This window comes from Schistocerca cancellata, chromosome 3 (assembly GCF_023864275.1).
Source record: "Schistocerca cancellata isolate TAMUIC-IGC-003103 chromosome 3, iqSchCanc2.1, whole genome shotgun sequence".
Lineage (NCBI taxonomy): Eukaryota > Metazoa > Arthropoda > Insecta > Orthoptera > Acrididae > Schistocerca > Schistocerca cancellata.
Window position 1 is genome coordinate 923,385,200 of NC_064628.1, and position 19,133 is coordinate 923,404,332.

A 19,133-nucleotide genomic window follows, 5' to 3' on the forward strand; every position below is an offset into this window, starting at 1 on the left:
CTACCAGAGTAAACACTTTTCAATAAGTACAAGTGAACTCTGTGTGAATGCTCATGAGCACTGGTGAAAATGAGGCTGTATCAGATCTGCCTGCTGCCTATTAAAGTAATACTATTTCATACCAACTATTAATAATATCTTCATTATCCACTAGCATTTAGTTATTTCTCTTTGCTTCTTCTGCACCCCCCTCACCCCTCCCCCCAAGCATTTTAACTTGCTTGAGTTGCTTTCCTCTTTTGTCATATTGGGGCTTACTGTTTGCTTATTTGCGTCCATCTTCTCCTCACCCCTATTTTCTTCCTATTTCTTTATTTTTTACACATTTTGTCGTTATTTGGTTTTCATCTGCAGTATTTATAGGACATACTACTTTGGTCTCTGTTCTGTGTTTCCTAATAAAATAATTTAGAACATTTCAACATAGTGTACAAAAACAGTATATCATCACAAGAGAGAACAACTGAAATTATTTGGGACAATGCAAAATATAAAAAAGAACACTAGACTATGTTATACGAATAAACTTTAACAAAAAATATTTTATTAACAAGTCACCATGAAACATAAGAAAGAAATCACAGCTTGCTGAAATAAAGTACACTTGAAGCAAACACTGCAATAGGTTCCTTATTTGTACTTCACGCTAACCAATACAAAATTTTAGTGTGACTTCTCTACAAATCTTTATAAATTAGCATGACATTGATATTTACTTCATTTGTACAAACAAATTTTAACAAAATCTCTCACATTTTAATAATAATGTTTTCTAAAACATCAGTATATTGCAGAATTGAGTTCTTTTTATCCCAGCAGATACAGACATTGTACTAAAAATATTAGTTCTGTAAGGCATATATTATCGCACCTCACTGAAGTGTTCCTTCTTTCTACAGCTGTTTTATTTATCTGTGAGGCACAAATGTTGCAAGTATTCTTTGATTTAAAAAAATATAATATGGACGTTCCACATTAGTCATCACAAAGTATGGATCACTTAGCATGTCTATTCCAACATTTACTATACACACGAGAAAACATATTACCTACTTACATTGAATAAGCATTATCGTCTCTTATTTCTTCCAAATTTCATTTGTTATTGTACCATTACACAAATCAATTTATGTATTTATGTGCTAGGAACCAATCACTTTCATGAATATGATAAAAGAATTATACTCCATACGTTACACAGTATAATTTAGTGGGCTCTGTCCTGTATCTCATCTATTTTCTCGTACAATCTCATTTAATCAAGTCTGTGACTAGCATGAACAAAGTATAAGTACAACTATTCTATAAGAATATGTAACAGCTTTAACAGAAACATGATAAAAATTCAATAGTAATAATGTAATTAATATTTACTATTATTATAACAATATAAACAACCATGATACATTTTGATTTTTTCATATAAAAATCACTTCAGTCAATATTTCATTTCACACCATAAATACTTCATCATTCTTCAAAACAAGTATACATAAGCTGGCGTCCTTAATTTCTTCAAGCAAGATGAAAGATGTAAGAACAAAGGTTCTATTTACATAAAATAGGCTATTATTGTACATACATTTACATTCCTTGATTCACAGTCATCAACATATTTATTCTAGTCTGGTCATAAAGCATCTTTTACAACTATTTACATACGATAATCTACCTATTTGTGTAGATTAAAAACAATGACAAATCTCATCTTACATCATATCACACTATATTCAGAGCAATATTATCACTTGAAATTGCTACTATAATATTTTTCCCCTCCTCTGAATAGTCTTTTACAACACAAAATTTGAGTATTTGTGCATATACTGTAGCAATACACAGTTACCCAAAGATGAGAGAATGTGGACCCTGATAATATTTCAATATTTACTGAAGAGTGATTTTGGGAGAGCATTTTATTTCGCATACAGTAACACGAGTACGCCTAATACTTACAATGACAGTTTGTCTGTGAGAATGATCTGCAACTAAAAGCTTCAAAAAAACATTTCACAACCAAAGAATTCCCAAACGAACACTTCATGCTCGCTGTGCCATGAATGGATGCAGCGAATCATACTGGCCAAGACCCATCTGGATGTGTTTCATGCGAAGTTCCACAGAGTCTTGGAAGCACTGCAGGTTCTCTGGACTCAAGCCAGCACGTATTTGTTCCATTGAACTCTGTAGCACCTTTACTTCATATGCACTGCGATCTGTACCAGCTAAGCTCTAAACAAAAGAGAGAAAAAAAAAACACCCTAATTTGTTGAAACATGACAATTATTTCTCACAGAAAAAAAAATACAACAAGCACACTGTACAGGACTTACAATTCCACAAAAATCAAATCCAAGCTTTCTATTATGATTTTATTAGCGTATGCAGTTAAGGGGCTCCGGAAAGGCTCAAAATCATGAAAAGTTCAATTTTTACTTTTTTGCGTTTTCTGAATCTGCAGACTATTACCTTTTAATAGATATATAATTTATTCAAATCCGAAGACTACAACTATTTTTAAATTTTTTTTGAAATGTGTTCTACATGGGCGTGACCCACTGTGGCGCTGTGCGATATGTTAATTACCTTGGTGACGGTGATTCTAAAAGTTTCAAACATGTTCAAGGACTGAAGCCCTATGGTGATAATGTTGTAGTGCAGAAATTTGAGTGTATTGGACACGTACAGAAGCGAATGGGAACAAGACTTTGGCGACTGAAAGCTTCGTACAAAAAACAAAAACTCAGTGACGGTAAAGGGTTGGATGGGAAGGGAAGGTTAACTGACAGTGTAATTGACAAAATACAGAACTATTATTGAATGGCTATTAGGCAAAATACACAAAGTGTCGACGAAATGAAGAAGGCTGTTTGGGCTCTTTTTTTTTTCTTACTTCTTCAACCGATGAAAATCCCCAACATAGCTTGTGTCCCACAGAAGAAGACTGCTGGTGTAAATATAACAAAGGATTGCTAACTGGTGAAGTGTACACTCATAAGCATAGTCTGCCTCATGCAATAATGGAGGTGATAAAACCTATTTTCAGAGACTTAGCAGCACCTGAACTGTTGAAAAAGTGTATTCACGGAAAAACTCAAAACTCCAATGAAAGTGTAAATAGTGTTATATGGTCGAGAATCCCCAAGACTGTATTTGTTGGAATAGAAACACTTCACTTTGGTGTGTATGATGCTGTTGCGACTTTCAATGATGGCAACATTGTAAGGTGCAAGGTATTTAGAAATATGGGAATGAAGATAGGTTCTAACACGGTACGAGCGATGCTTGCTTTAGACAAGGAACGCCTTCGGGCTGCAGACAGGGCTGTAAAGAGTCTAGAAATATAAGCAAGAGTAAACAGGAGGAGGAACAAGAGGAAGCTGGAGGAGGAGTTTGCAGAGGATGAAGATAATCCATCCTATGGACCTGGAATGCACTAAAAAGTTAATCCAATCTTTGTCGCTCGATTCCCAAAACTTTTATTTTCTCATACTAATTACATGTTTTCTAAGGATCTCCCAAACATATTTGTTTCAAACTTTCAGTAAATGTTACACAGTACCTTCTGCATAATTTAACACAGCCTTTTTCCAAAAGGCTGTATATTTTTGAATATATAAATAAAAAATTGCAAAAAAATGTTGTGAATTTTCATTACATTTGAAAAAAAATCATCTTTAATAACTGAACTAAAATTTTGTAAAATCCCTGTGTTAAGTTGTAGCTCATATTCCAATAAATAATCTGTAAAAAGTTCGACTTCCTACCTCAAATACTTTGTGAGGAAAGATGTAATTTATAAGCGTTATTTTAACATTGCAAGTATAGGGCGTTCCGGAGCCCCTTAAACATAGAACAATGAATCCAATGTGGTTGCCCTAATAAAATTAACTCAGTGGCAAGATAGCTCTGCAATTATGAGTGTGACAGTGCAATCAGCAAAAAGAGAGAGAACTAAATGTTAAAGCTTGAACTCAGGAGCCAAGGATACCCTCTTTTGGACCCAGAGGAGAAGAAGAAAAGATACATGGAAGAAGTGTACATAATTACCATTTTACTTGTTAGTGTGGTCAGAGGGCAATAAGAACACAGATACTTATAAAATATCAAATAAAGCCACATAGTTAAGCGTAATCAAGAACACAATTATTAATAAATTATCGTGAAAGACATAACCCTCTCCCTCGTACGTACCACTTATTAACTGACAACTAGAAAAACTATCATTCCAGTCACAGTATCAGCATAAACTTCATCTTTGTCTATACTAATCCACATTACAGGTGGTTCCTAGCAACATGGATCCTGAGTGACTTGCTCTTCTGTTTTAACCTTTCTCTTCTCTCTCTCTCTCTCTCTCTCTCTCTCTCTCTCTCTCTCTCTGTGTGTGTGTGTGTGTGTGTGTGTGTGAGAGAGAGAGAGAGAGAGAGAGAGAGAGAGAGAGAGAGAGAGAGATTACACATTTCATTTCCTGGAGTTAAGTACTGGCCAGCAGTCCTGTCAATTTATTTTATATTTTTTATCATCATTTTCTATGCATTTATATCAAGAAATAACAATGGGCACACAAATGGATCTTTAATGCGCTTTCTCCTGTTACATGTGTAAACTTAGTCCTTGCAAATGTCAGATAAATCCAATTTTGTTGAGACAGACATCGATATAGATTAGCAAGAATTTTGTTCCCATTTTAAGATCTTTACCATTATCTGTGCTGGCAGTACACAAGAAAATGGGCTAATAACAGAAATATAAATTATCTTCATGAAACTGTAGGTTTATATGCACATAATGCATATGATGTAATAATGACGAAGACCTTGTATTTTATTTTTATTACTCACCTTTACCTGCAATACGAGTGCAGTAAGCTGAGTGATGAGATTCAACGTACGTTCACTTTTAACTGGATTTACACACGTAATGCGATTATAGCGATTTACAATTGTCCTAGCTTCGTCGAGAGTGCTGTCTCGTAAATGTGATGGTGCCAGCATTACAGCCACACTTGGTTCAGGAGCAATCTATAATTACACACAGAAATTCAGCTACAAAATGTTTAAATTAATGTTACATATAAAACCTATGCCTATGCGGCAGGAATTCAATACACTATTTGCAATTATATACAAATGGAGAATGTATAAAAATTGAGAATTCGTAAGCATAACACACAAAATAAAACACACCTAACTTCTACAAACCTTACTTCATTTCCCAAATGTTCAACATTGGTTTCTACAGATTTTTAATAGGTAAGTAGCTACTTATTTTTTTACTGCAGATGGAAAATTTACTTTTTAGAGGTAGTTCAAAGACTGCTACTTAAATTTGTTCCTTTACAAGAATGTAGGCTTCCTCTTAAGTATTAATCTTATCAAATAGCACATTTACTTACTACCACAGCATTGCAAGAATGTTTAATGTGATGCTAGCATTGTCCAGTCATGTGCACTGAGTACAATTACTGACAACCACATCAAAAGTTGAAATACATAATATGTAAATGCACACGTGTTTCCGTTGGATCACAGAGCAAGTGATATTGGTGCCTCCAAGAGTGAGGAGGTCCATCGGTCACCAATGCTACTGCAATTAATCACCAATGACAAATAGAAGTTGACACTCTCCCAAGGATGAATCACGCCTGTGACTATTCATGCTGTCCTCCTCTGTATATGTTCAATATCCCCTGTTAGTCCTATCTGGTACAGGTCCCACATACTTGAGCAATAATCCAGAACTATTTGCACGAGTGATTTGTAAGTAATTTCATTTGTAGACTTATTGCACTTTTCCCAGTATGCTACCAATAGACCAAAGTCTATCACCTGCTTTGCCCATGACTGAACCTATGTGATCATTCCATTTCATATCCCTACAAAGTGTTACTCCCAGGTATTTGTACGAGTTGACCGATTCCAACAGTGACTTATTGATATTATAGTCAAAGGATACTGGGTTGTTTCGTTCTCTGCACCATACTGTAATCTTATCAAGATCTGACTGAATATTTATGCAGCTTCTTCCAGACAGTACTTCACTACAGATAACTGCATCATCTGCAAAAAGCCTGATTTTACTATTAACATACATCCTGAACAGCAAGGGTCCGAAAACACTTCTCTGGGGCACACCCAAAGTTACTTCATCTGATGATGACTCTCTATCCAAGATAACATGCTGTGTCCTCCCGACCAAAAAGTCCTAAGTCTAGTCACAAATTTCACTTGATACCCCATATGATCATTCTTTTGACAATAAGCATGTGGTACTGAGTCAAATGCTTTTTCAGAAAGCAAGAAATACTGCATCTACCTGGTTGCCTTGATCCAAAGCTTTCAGTATGTCATGTGAGGAAAGTGCGAGTTGTGTTCCACATGATGAATGTTTTTGAAATCCATGCTGGCTGGCATTGAGGAGGTTATTCTGTTCAAGATCTCTCATTATGTTTGAGCTCAGACTATGTTCTAAGATTATACAACAAATCTATGTCAAGGATACTGGACAGTAGTTTTGTGGATCACTTTTACTATCCTTCTTGTAGACGGGTGTTTCCTGTGGCTTTTTCCAAGAACTGGCTACAGCTTTTTGTTCCAAAGATCTACAACAGATTATAGTTAGTAGAGGGGTAACTCAGCTGCAGATTCAGTATAAAATCTGATAAGCTCAACACCACTGATGCTAATAGTGGTACGTCAATTACATCGGGTTTTCCTTTGTAAAGGAACATTTGAAAATGGAGTTTTAAGCATTTCAGCTTTTGCTTTGCTACTCTCAATTTCAGTTCCTGTCTCATTCACTACGGACTGGACACTAACTCTGATGCCACTAACAGACTTTACATACGACCAGACTTTCTTTGGGTTCTATGAAAAATCACTTGACAATATACTGCTGTGGTTGTCATTGAAGGCATTAGGCATTGCTTTCTTGACAGCCAAGCACGTTTCATTCAGCATCTCTCTATCTATGCCCTACACTTTGCTTTACACACTTTGTTTTACACCTATTATGCAGTAATCTCTGTTTCTTTAGAAGATTCTTTACAGTGACTGGACCATGGACGTTCCCTCTCATTATGAACTGTTCTATTAGGTACATATGTATCCATTGTGTTGAGATATGTAAATTGATATCGACAGTTTTTCTTTTTCTTTTTGCTGTAATTACTCGGCAGTTATTATGCATTCTGGGATGTGTAATAGCTGTTATGCATCTACTGATTAATTAATAAAACATTTCAGAAAGCTTTCACTTTCATATTAAAAAAAGGCTCAACAAAAGGTTATGGGCCAAGGGACGGGTGTGAGAGTATGGTTTTACAAATGTTAAAATAGAAATCATGTGTGGAAATCCAGATCCAGTTCAGAAGTTACGCATGTGCCAATCACTCATATTTTGCTGACTGATCATTCTTGCATGCAGACTGCCAATATTTTTTTCTCTCATTCATAGCTAAAAATGAGTGGTACAGCCTCAACAGCACTTCCAATGGTTGAAATTTGATCAGGCATTAAAATTATTCAAAGTGGAAATTTGCCATGAAGGCATATTGGATCCATGACGAACTGTGGGATGATGTTGAAAACCCTCCTTCAGATCCAACAAAACGGGACGATTCTTGGAATAAGGGACACAAACAGGGCAGCGGAAGGGGCTTGCTTAGATCATTAATCACAACAAAATTAGTTAAATGCACATCCGAGACGACTACTGAGATTGAATAATAATGACTGCTTTTTAAGTTACATGAAATGAAGTTTGAGGTGAGTGAGAAGTGGATAGGAACTTTGCTCCTGACTGGATTGTCTGATCATTACCAGCTTATGATCATGGCACTTGAAAACACTGCAAGAGGTTTTGTTGGAGAAACTGTCCTACATCTGCATGAAAGATGTTTGTGTAGCACTGCAAAAAAATTTACTGAGCACAGCTAAGTAAAACTGACACATCTGCAACAACTAATCCATTGGTGGGACACCTGGAAGCCTACTTCAGCTGCTGCTCGGATCCCACCCTGGAAGTTACAGATTGAGTCCAGGGCAGTGCACAGCCATTCCGGCACCACTGCCCATGCAAGCAAACTCCTTACTCTTTGCTGCTTGCCTCTGTCTGTGCAAGCAGCTATCAGTACTGTGTGAGCCACATCTCACTCATCCTGTGTCCATGACATGATTCTGCGCACTTATGTTCTGGGCTGCGGGCAGTCTCTAGCCTGCATTATGAGCTCCTGCTTACTGCTGCAGTCAGCGCCCTCGCAGAATCACTGCCGTCATTACCAGCAGTCAACTGATATTTTAAGCTATTAAGCCACCCGCAGACAGCCACCTCTCCTTGCATCCCACACACGAGCTTGTGTCCTGCATTCACCGACTTCTCTGAGTATCATCACGATTGTTGTAGTTTATGAAGAATAAATATCAGTTTCAACAGAGATGTTTTTATGACAACACAGACGACTATCGGGCATCCACTCGCTACTCCATTGCTACTCCCACAAAGTGTGGTGGACCATTGGCATCCTTACCTTGCTAACCTGCTTCCACCAACCACTATAGTGGACTGCCACTGCGTCGTCCACCACAGTATAAAGTATTCTGGCCCTGTTACCAAGACCAATAGGAGCTCTGTTACTGTAATATTGAACACTGTATTCATATTGTGCATTTACAGACCTTGGAAGGAAGAACAAGAGTTAATGTTATTACAGACTGACTCCAAGCGAGAATGGTGCAGGCAGTTGGCCCGTAATTTTTAAATGCAGCACTCCTGCATTTGCACTGAGTCAATTCAGGGAAACCTAAATCTGAATGGAAGAATAGGAATTTGCATTCCTCTTCTCTCAAATTGAGTCCAATGGTTTCACCCTGACACCAGCACACTGATTAAAATTTTTGGTATTATAATTAATACAAAGCACAGCAGTTATTTCACAGTACATTATTTTATTCTTTTTTCATTTTCTCTTTCAAAATGTATACATTGTTTAGTGGTTAAATTTTTGTAACTGTCACACTTATATAAATATTGTACAATTCAGGAGGTAAGTAACACAATACATGGGCGTCACAGCAACAATGATGAAAGAAAACTGTTTGTAACACCCCCCTCCCATTGCAATTTGTTATTACTGAATTAAATTTTAATACCAATAATTAATATAAAAAGCTGCTACACAAGTGTTCTGTTTATGAATTTCTTACTATCATCGCAAGTTCACCTCAATTGCACAATTACACTGCTGGAAAAAAATTAGTACTGTCTTTTAGAGGTTTCCAATTCACTCAAGCTTTGTTGTTGCAATAGTGCATATGGGTACAAAAAATGATTACATTTACAGATACGTAGCACAAGTGTTGCTGAGGTACGAGACATGACTGATGCTTAAACAGCCATATTAGTACATGGCGTATGTAGCCTCCACGGGCAGCACTGACTGGCATCCAGTAGACGGTGCAGATGGAAAATACTGTCCTAGGTTACATTACGCCATGCATGCTCATTCACATAGTCAAGTGCTTCATAGCAGACAAGCTTGGAGATCGTGCTAGCCAGGGAAATTGCTGAATTTCTTGCAGAGCACGTTGAGTTTCATGAGCAGTGTGAGGACACGCATTTCCTGTAGGAGACTTCCTGTTGCAAGGAAGGCAAAAGAATGGATCTAACAACATTCTGCACATACCGCGTGCTGGTTAGCGGCCCCTTCAAGAAACATCAAAGGTGAATGAGAGTCGACACTTATCAAACCCAGAGCATTAAGGCCTGGGATGGGGCCTGTGTGTCTTGGACGAATGCAGTCTACGAGACAGTGCTCACCAGATTGATGTCTTATATACAAATGACCATCAATTGACGGGCAGAATCTGCTTTCATCACTGAAGACCATGGCATACCATTCCATCTTCCAAGTGATCCTCTGACGGCACCAGTCAAGCCATCCACATCAATGCCGTGGTGTGAGTGGAAGATAGGATAGAGGTGTGCATGTCCGTAGTTTCACTGCTAATAACCAGTTTGCAACAGTTTGTGTCGACACGTGGGCTCACAAGCCCTCTTATCTGTGCTATGGCATCTGTAATCTGCCCCGGTGCTGTTGTGTACATAGTTCAACGTAGTCAGCGCGTACACAACTTTCCCACTAGATCGCGCCCCGCTAAGCACAACAGCGTAGGCGCAGCGCTCGTCCATCTCCGCACTACGAGATGGGGCTGCCATAGAGACGGACCAAATTCTGCTTCCGCCGATCCGCGTATTAATATGTAATGCAGCCAATGAGATTGCTGCTAACGTAGAACCTTTTCTCCTCGCGGATCACACTCGCGCAGTGATACACGAACGCACAAGGTATTATAATGAGTGTACAGACCTCCGATTAGGCAGTCTGCATTAGTCTGTACCAGTCTGCATCAGTCTGTACCAGTCTGCATCAGTCTGTACCAGTCTGCATCAGTCTGTACCAGTCTGCATCAGTCTGTACCAGTCTGCATCAGTCTGTACCAGTCTGCATCAGTCTATAGTCAAGTTTCAGTCTGCGCCTAATAATATTACCAAATTCCTGTACATAGCCATGAAGATAAATGTATAGATACTTTTGTCAAGTATCAGAGATATATGTGAGAATAAGATTAATGTACCAATACCAAAGGAACTTCAGATTGTCAATTGTAAATAGCATCCAGAACCAAGTTAAGTAATTTTTATGCTTGTTATTATTTTAATAAATGTGTGTGACAATTAATCAAGTTCTGTTTAAAGTTGGTCACCATCAATCTGCTACTCTAAGCGTGCAGTGGCATTCCTATCGTCTAACCTAACGGCAGAAGAGAAACACACCACGATAAGACCACGAGACATATTGCTGACACTCGCCTACTTCGTTAGAGTGACAAGTCAAATAATCTAATGGTGTGTGTACTGAAGGTCGTACAGTACGCACACCACAGCTGCCTTTAAAATACAATGATCCTGGTGGGTGTCCATCCTGTGTGGATGTCCAGAGCCTCATCTATAGGTGTGAGAATGTTCAAGTGAACACTAATGTCAGCATTGTTGCACAACTGACGCACCATGTACATCTTGGGTGGCAATTCTCCGAAAAGACCATCCTGCCACTAGGAAAGTCACAATTTGACCCCTTTCAAACTCTCCCATTTGGCTGTAAAAAGCACGAGTGCATCTCTATGGCATGGTTGCCTGCTTGCTTCACATGTTTACATCACACTGAGCCTTCTGGCTGTAAGCGTTCCCTGGCAGAATATGTTGAAACCATTATCAGTACATCTATGATCTCCCAGTGGCATATGCCATCATCAGATCCAAGTCAGCAGTGTCAAAGATGCAGTTCTGGTAATTACGGAGCACAGAAGACTTTGTTGTTACTGCCTTCTGATAAATGTGGGGCCATACACGGCTTGCCAAACTACACACAATGCAGCATGTGCAGGCCAAGGCCCAACCTCTCACTCAAATTTGCTAGGTCCTTCTCTGAAGAGCTCAGTTTGCATAAGTGACAGGTACTGCATATTCACTGTGAAATGACATTACAATACCACACAGAAATAATTTAAAGATTTAGTTCACAATGAAAAAGCAAATTATTACTATGATTGACACATGGGATTCATTGTTATGTACATTGAAAAGCACTTCCTGCTAAATTTGCAGGCCTAGAGCACACGAAGAAATTAATTTCACAAATAGTAAAACTTCCATAACCAGTTGCAACAGTTATCAATGCAAATGAACGAAGAGTATGGAGACCTCATATATTACTGCAAAGTACGTCTGTTAGGTCTAGAGTCCTACCTGGAACGATTTTTCGATTTAAAACTTGCTACCATTGAATTTATGACGAAAAAAATGTGTGCAGGAACAAAAATTAGAAACAACCGAAGTAGACTGCAGACTTCGCATTTTAAGGGGACCTGACTGTTTTTGTCCACAGTAAGACATTGCAAGCTAACTTCTTTTTGATTTTATGGGAATGCATTTAAAAAGAAAATCACACAGTAGAAGTGACACATTCTGACAGGGATAGTCCAGTTCCCTAAGCTCACCAGTGTTAAAGAAAACACAAGGTTTGAAGAATTTATCGTGACCTTTAAAGAACTACAATGAGAGATTTGTAAAGATTTTGAGGACACTGTCAATCTTTCATCCATTTCTGAGATGTTTTTGAGACCGATTGCCATTTCAATCGAAGGTGCCCCTGTGCATGTGCAGATGTGACTGACCTGCAAGGACGTAATTCCAGTTTTAATTGCAAATTTTTTTATGTTAAAACCGTCCAGGATGTCTACATTAATTTCCTCCGGTAGAGTTTTCAAGCTACTGGAGTGAGGCCGCAAAAATGCTACAAATAGTTCGACTGACCTGTTTGTGTGAAAGTCCTTTTTCAGTTATGAAATTAAATTACTCACGATTACATGGCAACTTGAGTGCTCTGAAATTGTCTGCATCTGTCTGTATACCTACAGTTTGTACCACGTAAATTTTTAATATATCTTCAGAATGGCAAAAATAGTTAAATAATATCGAAAATTTGTTTTGTTTGTGACCCATGTTGCTGGGAAATGTAAAAATATAAAATGTAGTAGTATGCAGTGCAACTAAACTGCTACTTAAATGCGTCACATTTGCAGTTTTCCACTCTTCCCCCTCCTTGCAATCAGACAGCGTGGCATTACAGTGGTGGAAATGTGAAGCGAGGCTGAGGGCTTTGCCACCTGGGCCCGGGTATGGCCTGTGAGCCATCTTGAACACTCCTGCGATAAGCAGGTCTAAAAAGAAAGACTAATGCTTCATTGTCTTGTGGTTGTCTCTAGTCTAAATATTAGTTTCATGCGGCTGTCCACATTGATCAGCCCTGTGCCAGACTCTTCATCTCTGCGTAATTATTGCAAAGTACATTAATTTGAACCTGTTTTCTGTATTCGTGTCTATGTTAACAAGTTCTAAGGAGCCATAGCAATGGACGTAACTGAACACACCACAAGATGACATCCATTCCATATGAACAATAGAGTGTGCTTGTTTTTATATGAACAGCAGACCAACACACAAAGTACTTATTGCGTCTTATTACGTTATCCTTCTCTTTCTCCACAGGATGACCACAGCACACGTTAAGACTCTACAAACCAACTTTGCTATCTAAGTGCTCTTTTGTTAAATGTTTTTGTATTGCCATTGTAGCCTAAACATGAGGTTTATACCTCTTAAACATGTTGCTTCATTAAATAATTTGAGTGTTGACAAATTTTGTGACTGAAGTGGCTACAGGCCGATACTGGCCAGTAAAAGTCATCTGTACAAAGAATTTAACAGGCTACGGTGGATATTTAAAATAGCTTAGCCATTCAGGAGATAGAAGAAAAGTTACTATAATTCTGTGTCTCAAAACCAATACCTGCCGCGATATGGATCATTTTAATTGTGGCAAGTAACGTGTGCTCCCTGCCGCCGTTGGATAAGCAGCTGCAGCAGCAAGTCGTATACTCCTAGCTCACTCATTTGTTACATAGTTTAATTCTTAATTTCTTTGCGTGTTTTTGGTACTTGCATTGTTTAATTCATAAATTTCGGGCGTATTATAGTATTTGAGAGTTGTAGCATCGCGTTTTAGTACCTGAATAGTGTAAATTCGCGTAGTCGTCTGTCAACTGTTTTTGTTTTGAACGGCCAGTGTCGGTTGGTCACAGTCAGTGTGCTCCCTGCCGCCGTTGGATAAGCAGCTGCAGCAGCAAGTCGTATACTCCTAGCTCACTCATTTGTTACATAGTTTAATTCTTAATTTCTTTGCGTGTTTTTGGTACTTGCATTGTTTAATTCATAAATTTCGGGCGTATTATAGTATTTGAGAGTTGTAGCATCACGTTTTAGTACTCGAATAGTGTTAAATCGCGTAGTCTCCTTCCGCCGCCGAGCAGTGTGTCAGCAGTGCACAAGTGGCAGCATTACTGCATTTACTAGGCAATCTTGTATTTTAATAACCGCTTCAATTTTGTGTCGTTTTGTTTGCGCTCTCTGTAGATTAGTTCAGACGTTCTTTGCACAGTTTTTAGCATGGATAGGGACTGCAACTGCTGTGTTCGGATGCAGGCTGAGTTGGCATCCCTTCGCTCCCAGCTTCAGGCAGTGTTGGCTTCGGTCACACAGCTTGAGGCTGTTGCCAATGGGCATCACTGTGGGGGTCCGGATGGGGGTTTGTCGGGGACGGCCAGCTCGTCCCACGCATCCCCCGATCGGACTACGACTGTGGTTGCCCGGGATACTGCCCGCATTGAGGCTGATCCCTCACCTGTGGTAGAGTGGGAGGTCGTCTCAAGGTGTGGCAGGGGGCGAAAGACATTCCGGAGGGCTGAACGGAAGGCCTCTCCAGTTTGTCTGACGAACCGGTTTCAGGCTCTGTCTCAGGCTGATACTGATCTTCAGCCTGACATGGCTGCTTGTCCTGTTCCAGAGGTTGCCCCTCAGTCTGCAAGATCCGGGCAGTCGCAGAGGGTGGGCTTACTGGTAGTTGGGAGCTCCAACGTCAGGCGCGTAATGGGGCCCCTTAGGGATATGGCAGCAAGGGAGGGGAAGAAAACCAAAGTGCACTCCGTGTGCATACCGGGGGGAGTCATTCCAGATGTGGAAAGGGTCCTTCCGGATGCCATGAAGGGTACAGGGTGCACCCATCTGCAGGTGGTCGCTCATGTCGGCACCAATGATGTGTGTCGCTATGGATCGGAGGAAATCCTCTCTGGCTTCCGGCGGCTATCTGATTTGGTGAAGACTGCCAGTCTCGCTAGCGGGATGAAAGCAGAGCTCACCATCTGCAGCATCGTCGACAGGACTGACTGCGGACCTTTGGTACAGAGCCGAGTGGAGGGTCTGAATCAGAGGTTGAGACGGTTCTGCGACCATGTGGGCTGCAGATTCCTCGACTTGCGCCATAGGGTGGTGGGGTTTCGGGTTCCGCTGGATAGGTCAGGAGTCCACTACACGCAACAAGCGGCTACACGGGTAGCAGGGGTTGTGTGGCGTGGGCTGGGCGGTTTTTTAGGTTAGATGGCCTCGGGCAAGTGCAGAAAGGGCAACAGCCTCAACGGGTGCGGGGCAAAGTCAGGACATGCGGGGACCAAGCAGCAATCGGTATTGTAATTGTAAACTGTCGAAGCTGCGTTGGTAAAGTACCGGAACTTCAAGCGCTGATAGAAAGCACCGAAGCTGAAATCGTTATAGGTACAGAAAGCTGGCTGAAGCCAGAGATAAATTCTGCCGAAATTTTTACAAAGGCACAGACGGTGTTTAGAAAGGATAGATTGCATGCAACCGGTGGCGGAGTGTTCGTCGCTGTTAGTAGTAGTTTATCCTGTAGTGAAGTAGAAGTGGATAGTTCCTGTGAATTATTATGGGTGGAGGTTACACTCAACAACCGAGCAAGGTTAATAATTGGCTCCTTTTACCGACCCCCCGACTCAGCAGCATTAGTGGCAGAACAACTGAGAGAAAATTTGGAATACATTTCACATAAATTTTCTCAGCATGTTATGGTCTTAGGTGGAGATTTCAATTTACCAGATATAGACTGGGACACTCAGATGTTTAGGACGGGTGGTAGGGACAGAGCATCGAGTGACATTATACTGAGTGCACTACCCGAAAATTACCTCGAGCAATTAAACAGAGAACCGACTCGTGGAGATAACATCTTGGACCTACTGATAACAAACAGACCCGAACTTTTCGACTCTGTAAGTGCAGAACAGGGAATCAGTGATCATAAGGCCGTTGCAGCATCCCTGAATATGGAAGTTAATAGGAATATAAAAAAAGGGAGGAAGGTTTATCTGTTTAGCAAGAGTAATAGAAGGCAGATTTCAGACTACCTAACAGATCAAAACGAAAATTTCTGTTCCGACACTGACAATGTTGAGTGTTTATGGAAAAAGTTCAAGGCAACCGTTAAATGCGTTTTAGACAGGTACGTGCCGAGCAAAACTGTGAGGGACGGGAAAAACCCACCGTGGTACAACAACAAAGTTAGGAAACTACTGCGAAAGCAAAGAGAGCTTCACTCCAAGTTTAAACGCAGCCAAAACCTCTCAGACAAACAGAAGCTAAACGATGTCAAAGTTAGCGTAAGGAGGGCTATGTGTGAAGCGTTCAGTGAATTCGAAAGTAAAATACTAGGTACCGACTTGACAGAAAATCCTAGGAAGTTCTGGTCTTACGTTAAATCAGTAAGTGGCTCGAAACATCATGTCCAGACACTCTGGGATGATGATGGCATTGAAACAGAGGATGACAAGCGTAAAGCTGAAATACTAAACACCTTTTTCCAAAGCTGTTTCACAGAGGAAGACCGCACTGCAGTTCCTTCTCTAAATCCTCGCACCAACGAAAAAATGGCTGACATTGAAATAAGTGTCCAAGGAATAGAAAAGCAACTGGAATCACTCAACAGAGGAAAGTCCACTGGACCTGACGGGATACCAATTCGATTCTACACAGAGTACGCGAAAGAACTTGCCCCCCTTCTAACAGCCGTGTACCGCAAGTCTCTAGAGGAACAGAAGGTTCCAAATGATTGGAAAAGAGCACAGGTAGTCCCAGTCTTCAAGAAGGGTCGTCGAGCAGATGCGCAAAACTATAGACCTATCTCTCTGACGTCGATCTGTTGTAGAATTTTAGAACATGTCTTTTGCTCGAGTATCATGTCGTTTTTGGAAACTCAGAATCTACTATGTAGGAATCAACATGGATTCCGGAAACAGCGATCGTGTGAAACCCAACTCGCATTATTTGTTCATGAAACCCAGAAAATATTAGATACAGGCTCCCAGGTAGATGCCATTTTCCTTGACTTCCGGAAGGCGTTCGATACAGTTCCGCACTGTCGTCTGATAAACAAAGTAAGAGCCTACGGAATATCAGATCAGCTGTGTGGCTGGATTGAAGAGTTTTTAGCAAACAGAACACAGCATGTTGTTCTCAATGGAGAGACATCTACAGACGTTAAAGTAACCTCTGGCGTGCCACAGGGGAGTGTTATGGGACCATTGCTTTTCACAATATATATAAATGACCTAGTAGATAGTGTCGGAAGTTCCATGCGGCTTTTCGCGGATGATGCTGTAGTATACAGAGAAGTTGCAGCATTAGAAAATTGTAGCGAAATGCAGGAAGATCTGCAGCGGATAGGCACTTGGTGCAGGGAGTGGCAACTGACCCTTAACATAGACAAATGTAATGTATTGCGAATACATAGAAAGAAGGATCCTTTATTGTATGATTATATGATAGCGGAACAAACACTGGTAGCAGTTACTTCTGTAAAATATCTGGGAGTATGCGTGCGGAACGATTTGAAGTGGAATGATCATATAAAATTAATTGTTGGTAAGGCGGGTACCAGGTTGAGATTCATTGGGAGAGTCCTTAGAAAATGTAGTCCATCAACAAAGGAGGTGGCTTACAAAACACTCGTTCGACCTATACTTGAGTATTGCTCATCAGTGTGGGATCCGTACCAGATCGGGTTGACGGAGGAGATAGAGAAGATCCAAAGAAGAGCGGCGCGTTTCGTCACAGGGTTATTTGGTAACCGTGATAGCGTTACGGAGATGTTTAACAAACTCAAGTGGCAGACTCTGCAAGAGAGGCGCTCTGCATCGCGGTGTAGCTTGCTCGCCAGGTTTCGAGAGGGTGCGTTTCTGGATGAGGTATCGAATATATTGCTTCCCCCTACTTATACCTCCCGAGGAGATCACGAATGTAAAATTAGAGAGATTAGAGCGCGCACAGAGGCTTTCAGACAGTCGTTCTTCCCGCGAACCATACGCGACTGGAACAGGAAAGGGAGATAATGACAGTGGCACGTAAAGTGCCCTCCGCCACACACTGTTGGGTGGCTTGCGGAGTATAAATGTAGATGTAGATGTAGATGTACTCTTCATGTGACAAGTAATGTGTACTATTCAGTGCTACGGACATTCTTACTGTTGCAGTTCGTTGTGCAATGAATCACCAGTGCTGTTGGAGAGCGTTACCAAGAAAAATAACTGGTTTAAGCAGACTGGGCACCACCTCATTTTCTACGGATCGTGCACAGTACCTCACTACAATGTTTCATGGGTGATGGACTGGTCAAGAAGGTCCAGTGGCATGGCCTCCCTGTTCACTGGATCTGAGTCTGTTGGATTTCTGGCAATGGGGAAATTTAAAAGGCGATGGTGCAGTGGCCATCAAACTTATTTGGTCATAGCCAATACTGACATTGTGGCGGCAGTATCTCAGGCCATGTATGTACCACTCTTATTATTAACAGGTAACCTACATAAATTAATATGATGTCAGTCCCAATATAAGAGATGCAGTTTGCTGTTGACCTCCCAAGTACTGATTATTACAAGTCAGCATCATTCAGAACACTTTGTTTTGACTGTCCTCTGTTTCAGATTGTCCCACTCTCAGTGACCCCAAAGTGGTGACACTGCAATTGCCTGACAAAATGTGTTGCCTGTATGAGGGGATGATTAATTGGTTAATAACACTAATTGTACTTATATTTAAATGCATTATGCAGTATCAGACCCAGATCTGCAAATGTTTACTAAATGTTTTTGAATGTCATTTTTCTTCTACTCATGGTGCTTAATTACAACAGCCTTTAATTTCATATTACTTATAAGGGAACCTCCCCATCGCCCACCCTTCAGATTTAGTTGTAAGTTGGCACAGTGCATATGCCTTGAAAAACTGAACACAGATCAACCGAGAAAACAGGAAGAAGTTGTGTGGAACTATGAAAAAATAAGCAAAATCAAGGATGATGTGAAGTTAGGGGCACCGTGGTCACGTGGTTAGCGTGAGCAGCTGTGAAACGAGAGGTCCTTGGTTCAAGTCTACCCTCGAGTGAAAATTTTACTTTATTTATTTTCGCAAAGTTATGATCTGTCCGTTCGTTTATTGACGTCTCTGTTCACTGTAATAAGTTTAGTGTCTGTGCTTTGCGACCGCACCGCAAAAGCGTGCGACCGTGCAATTAGTAGACAAACGGACGTGCCTCCCCAATGGGAATCCAAAACATTTGATCGCAAGGTCATATGTCAACCAATTCCTCCACAGGAAAGCACGTCTGATAC

At 40.5% G+C, this 19,133-nt stretch overlaps 1 protein-coding gene across 2 annotated transcripts in view; it reads right to left on the reverse strand.

Moving 5' to 3' along the window:
• Window positions 1–1,033: 1,033 nt before the first annotated feature.
• LOC126176002 (protein lin-9 homolog) overlaps window positions 1,034–19,133 on the reverse strand; it is a 127,666-nt gene continuing 109,566 nt past the window's right edge. For both annotated transcript variants that reach the window (XM_049923118.1, XM_049923119.1), the window contains exons 8-9: window positions 4,845–5,024; window positions 1,034–2,232 (exon numbers count right to left, since the gene is read on the reverse strand). In XM_049923118.1, the coding sequence (XP_049779075.1) occupies window positions 2,041–2,232; window positions 4,845–5,024 (372 nt within the window). In that variant the 3' untranslated portion in view covers window positions 1,034–2,040. The remainder of the gene's footprint in view (window positions 2,233–4,844; window positions 5,025–19,133) is intronic.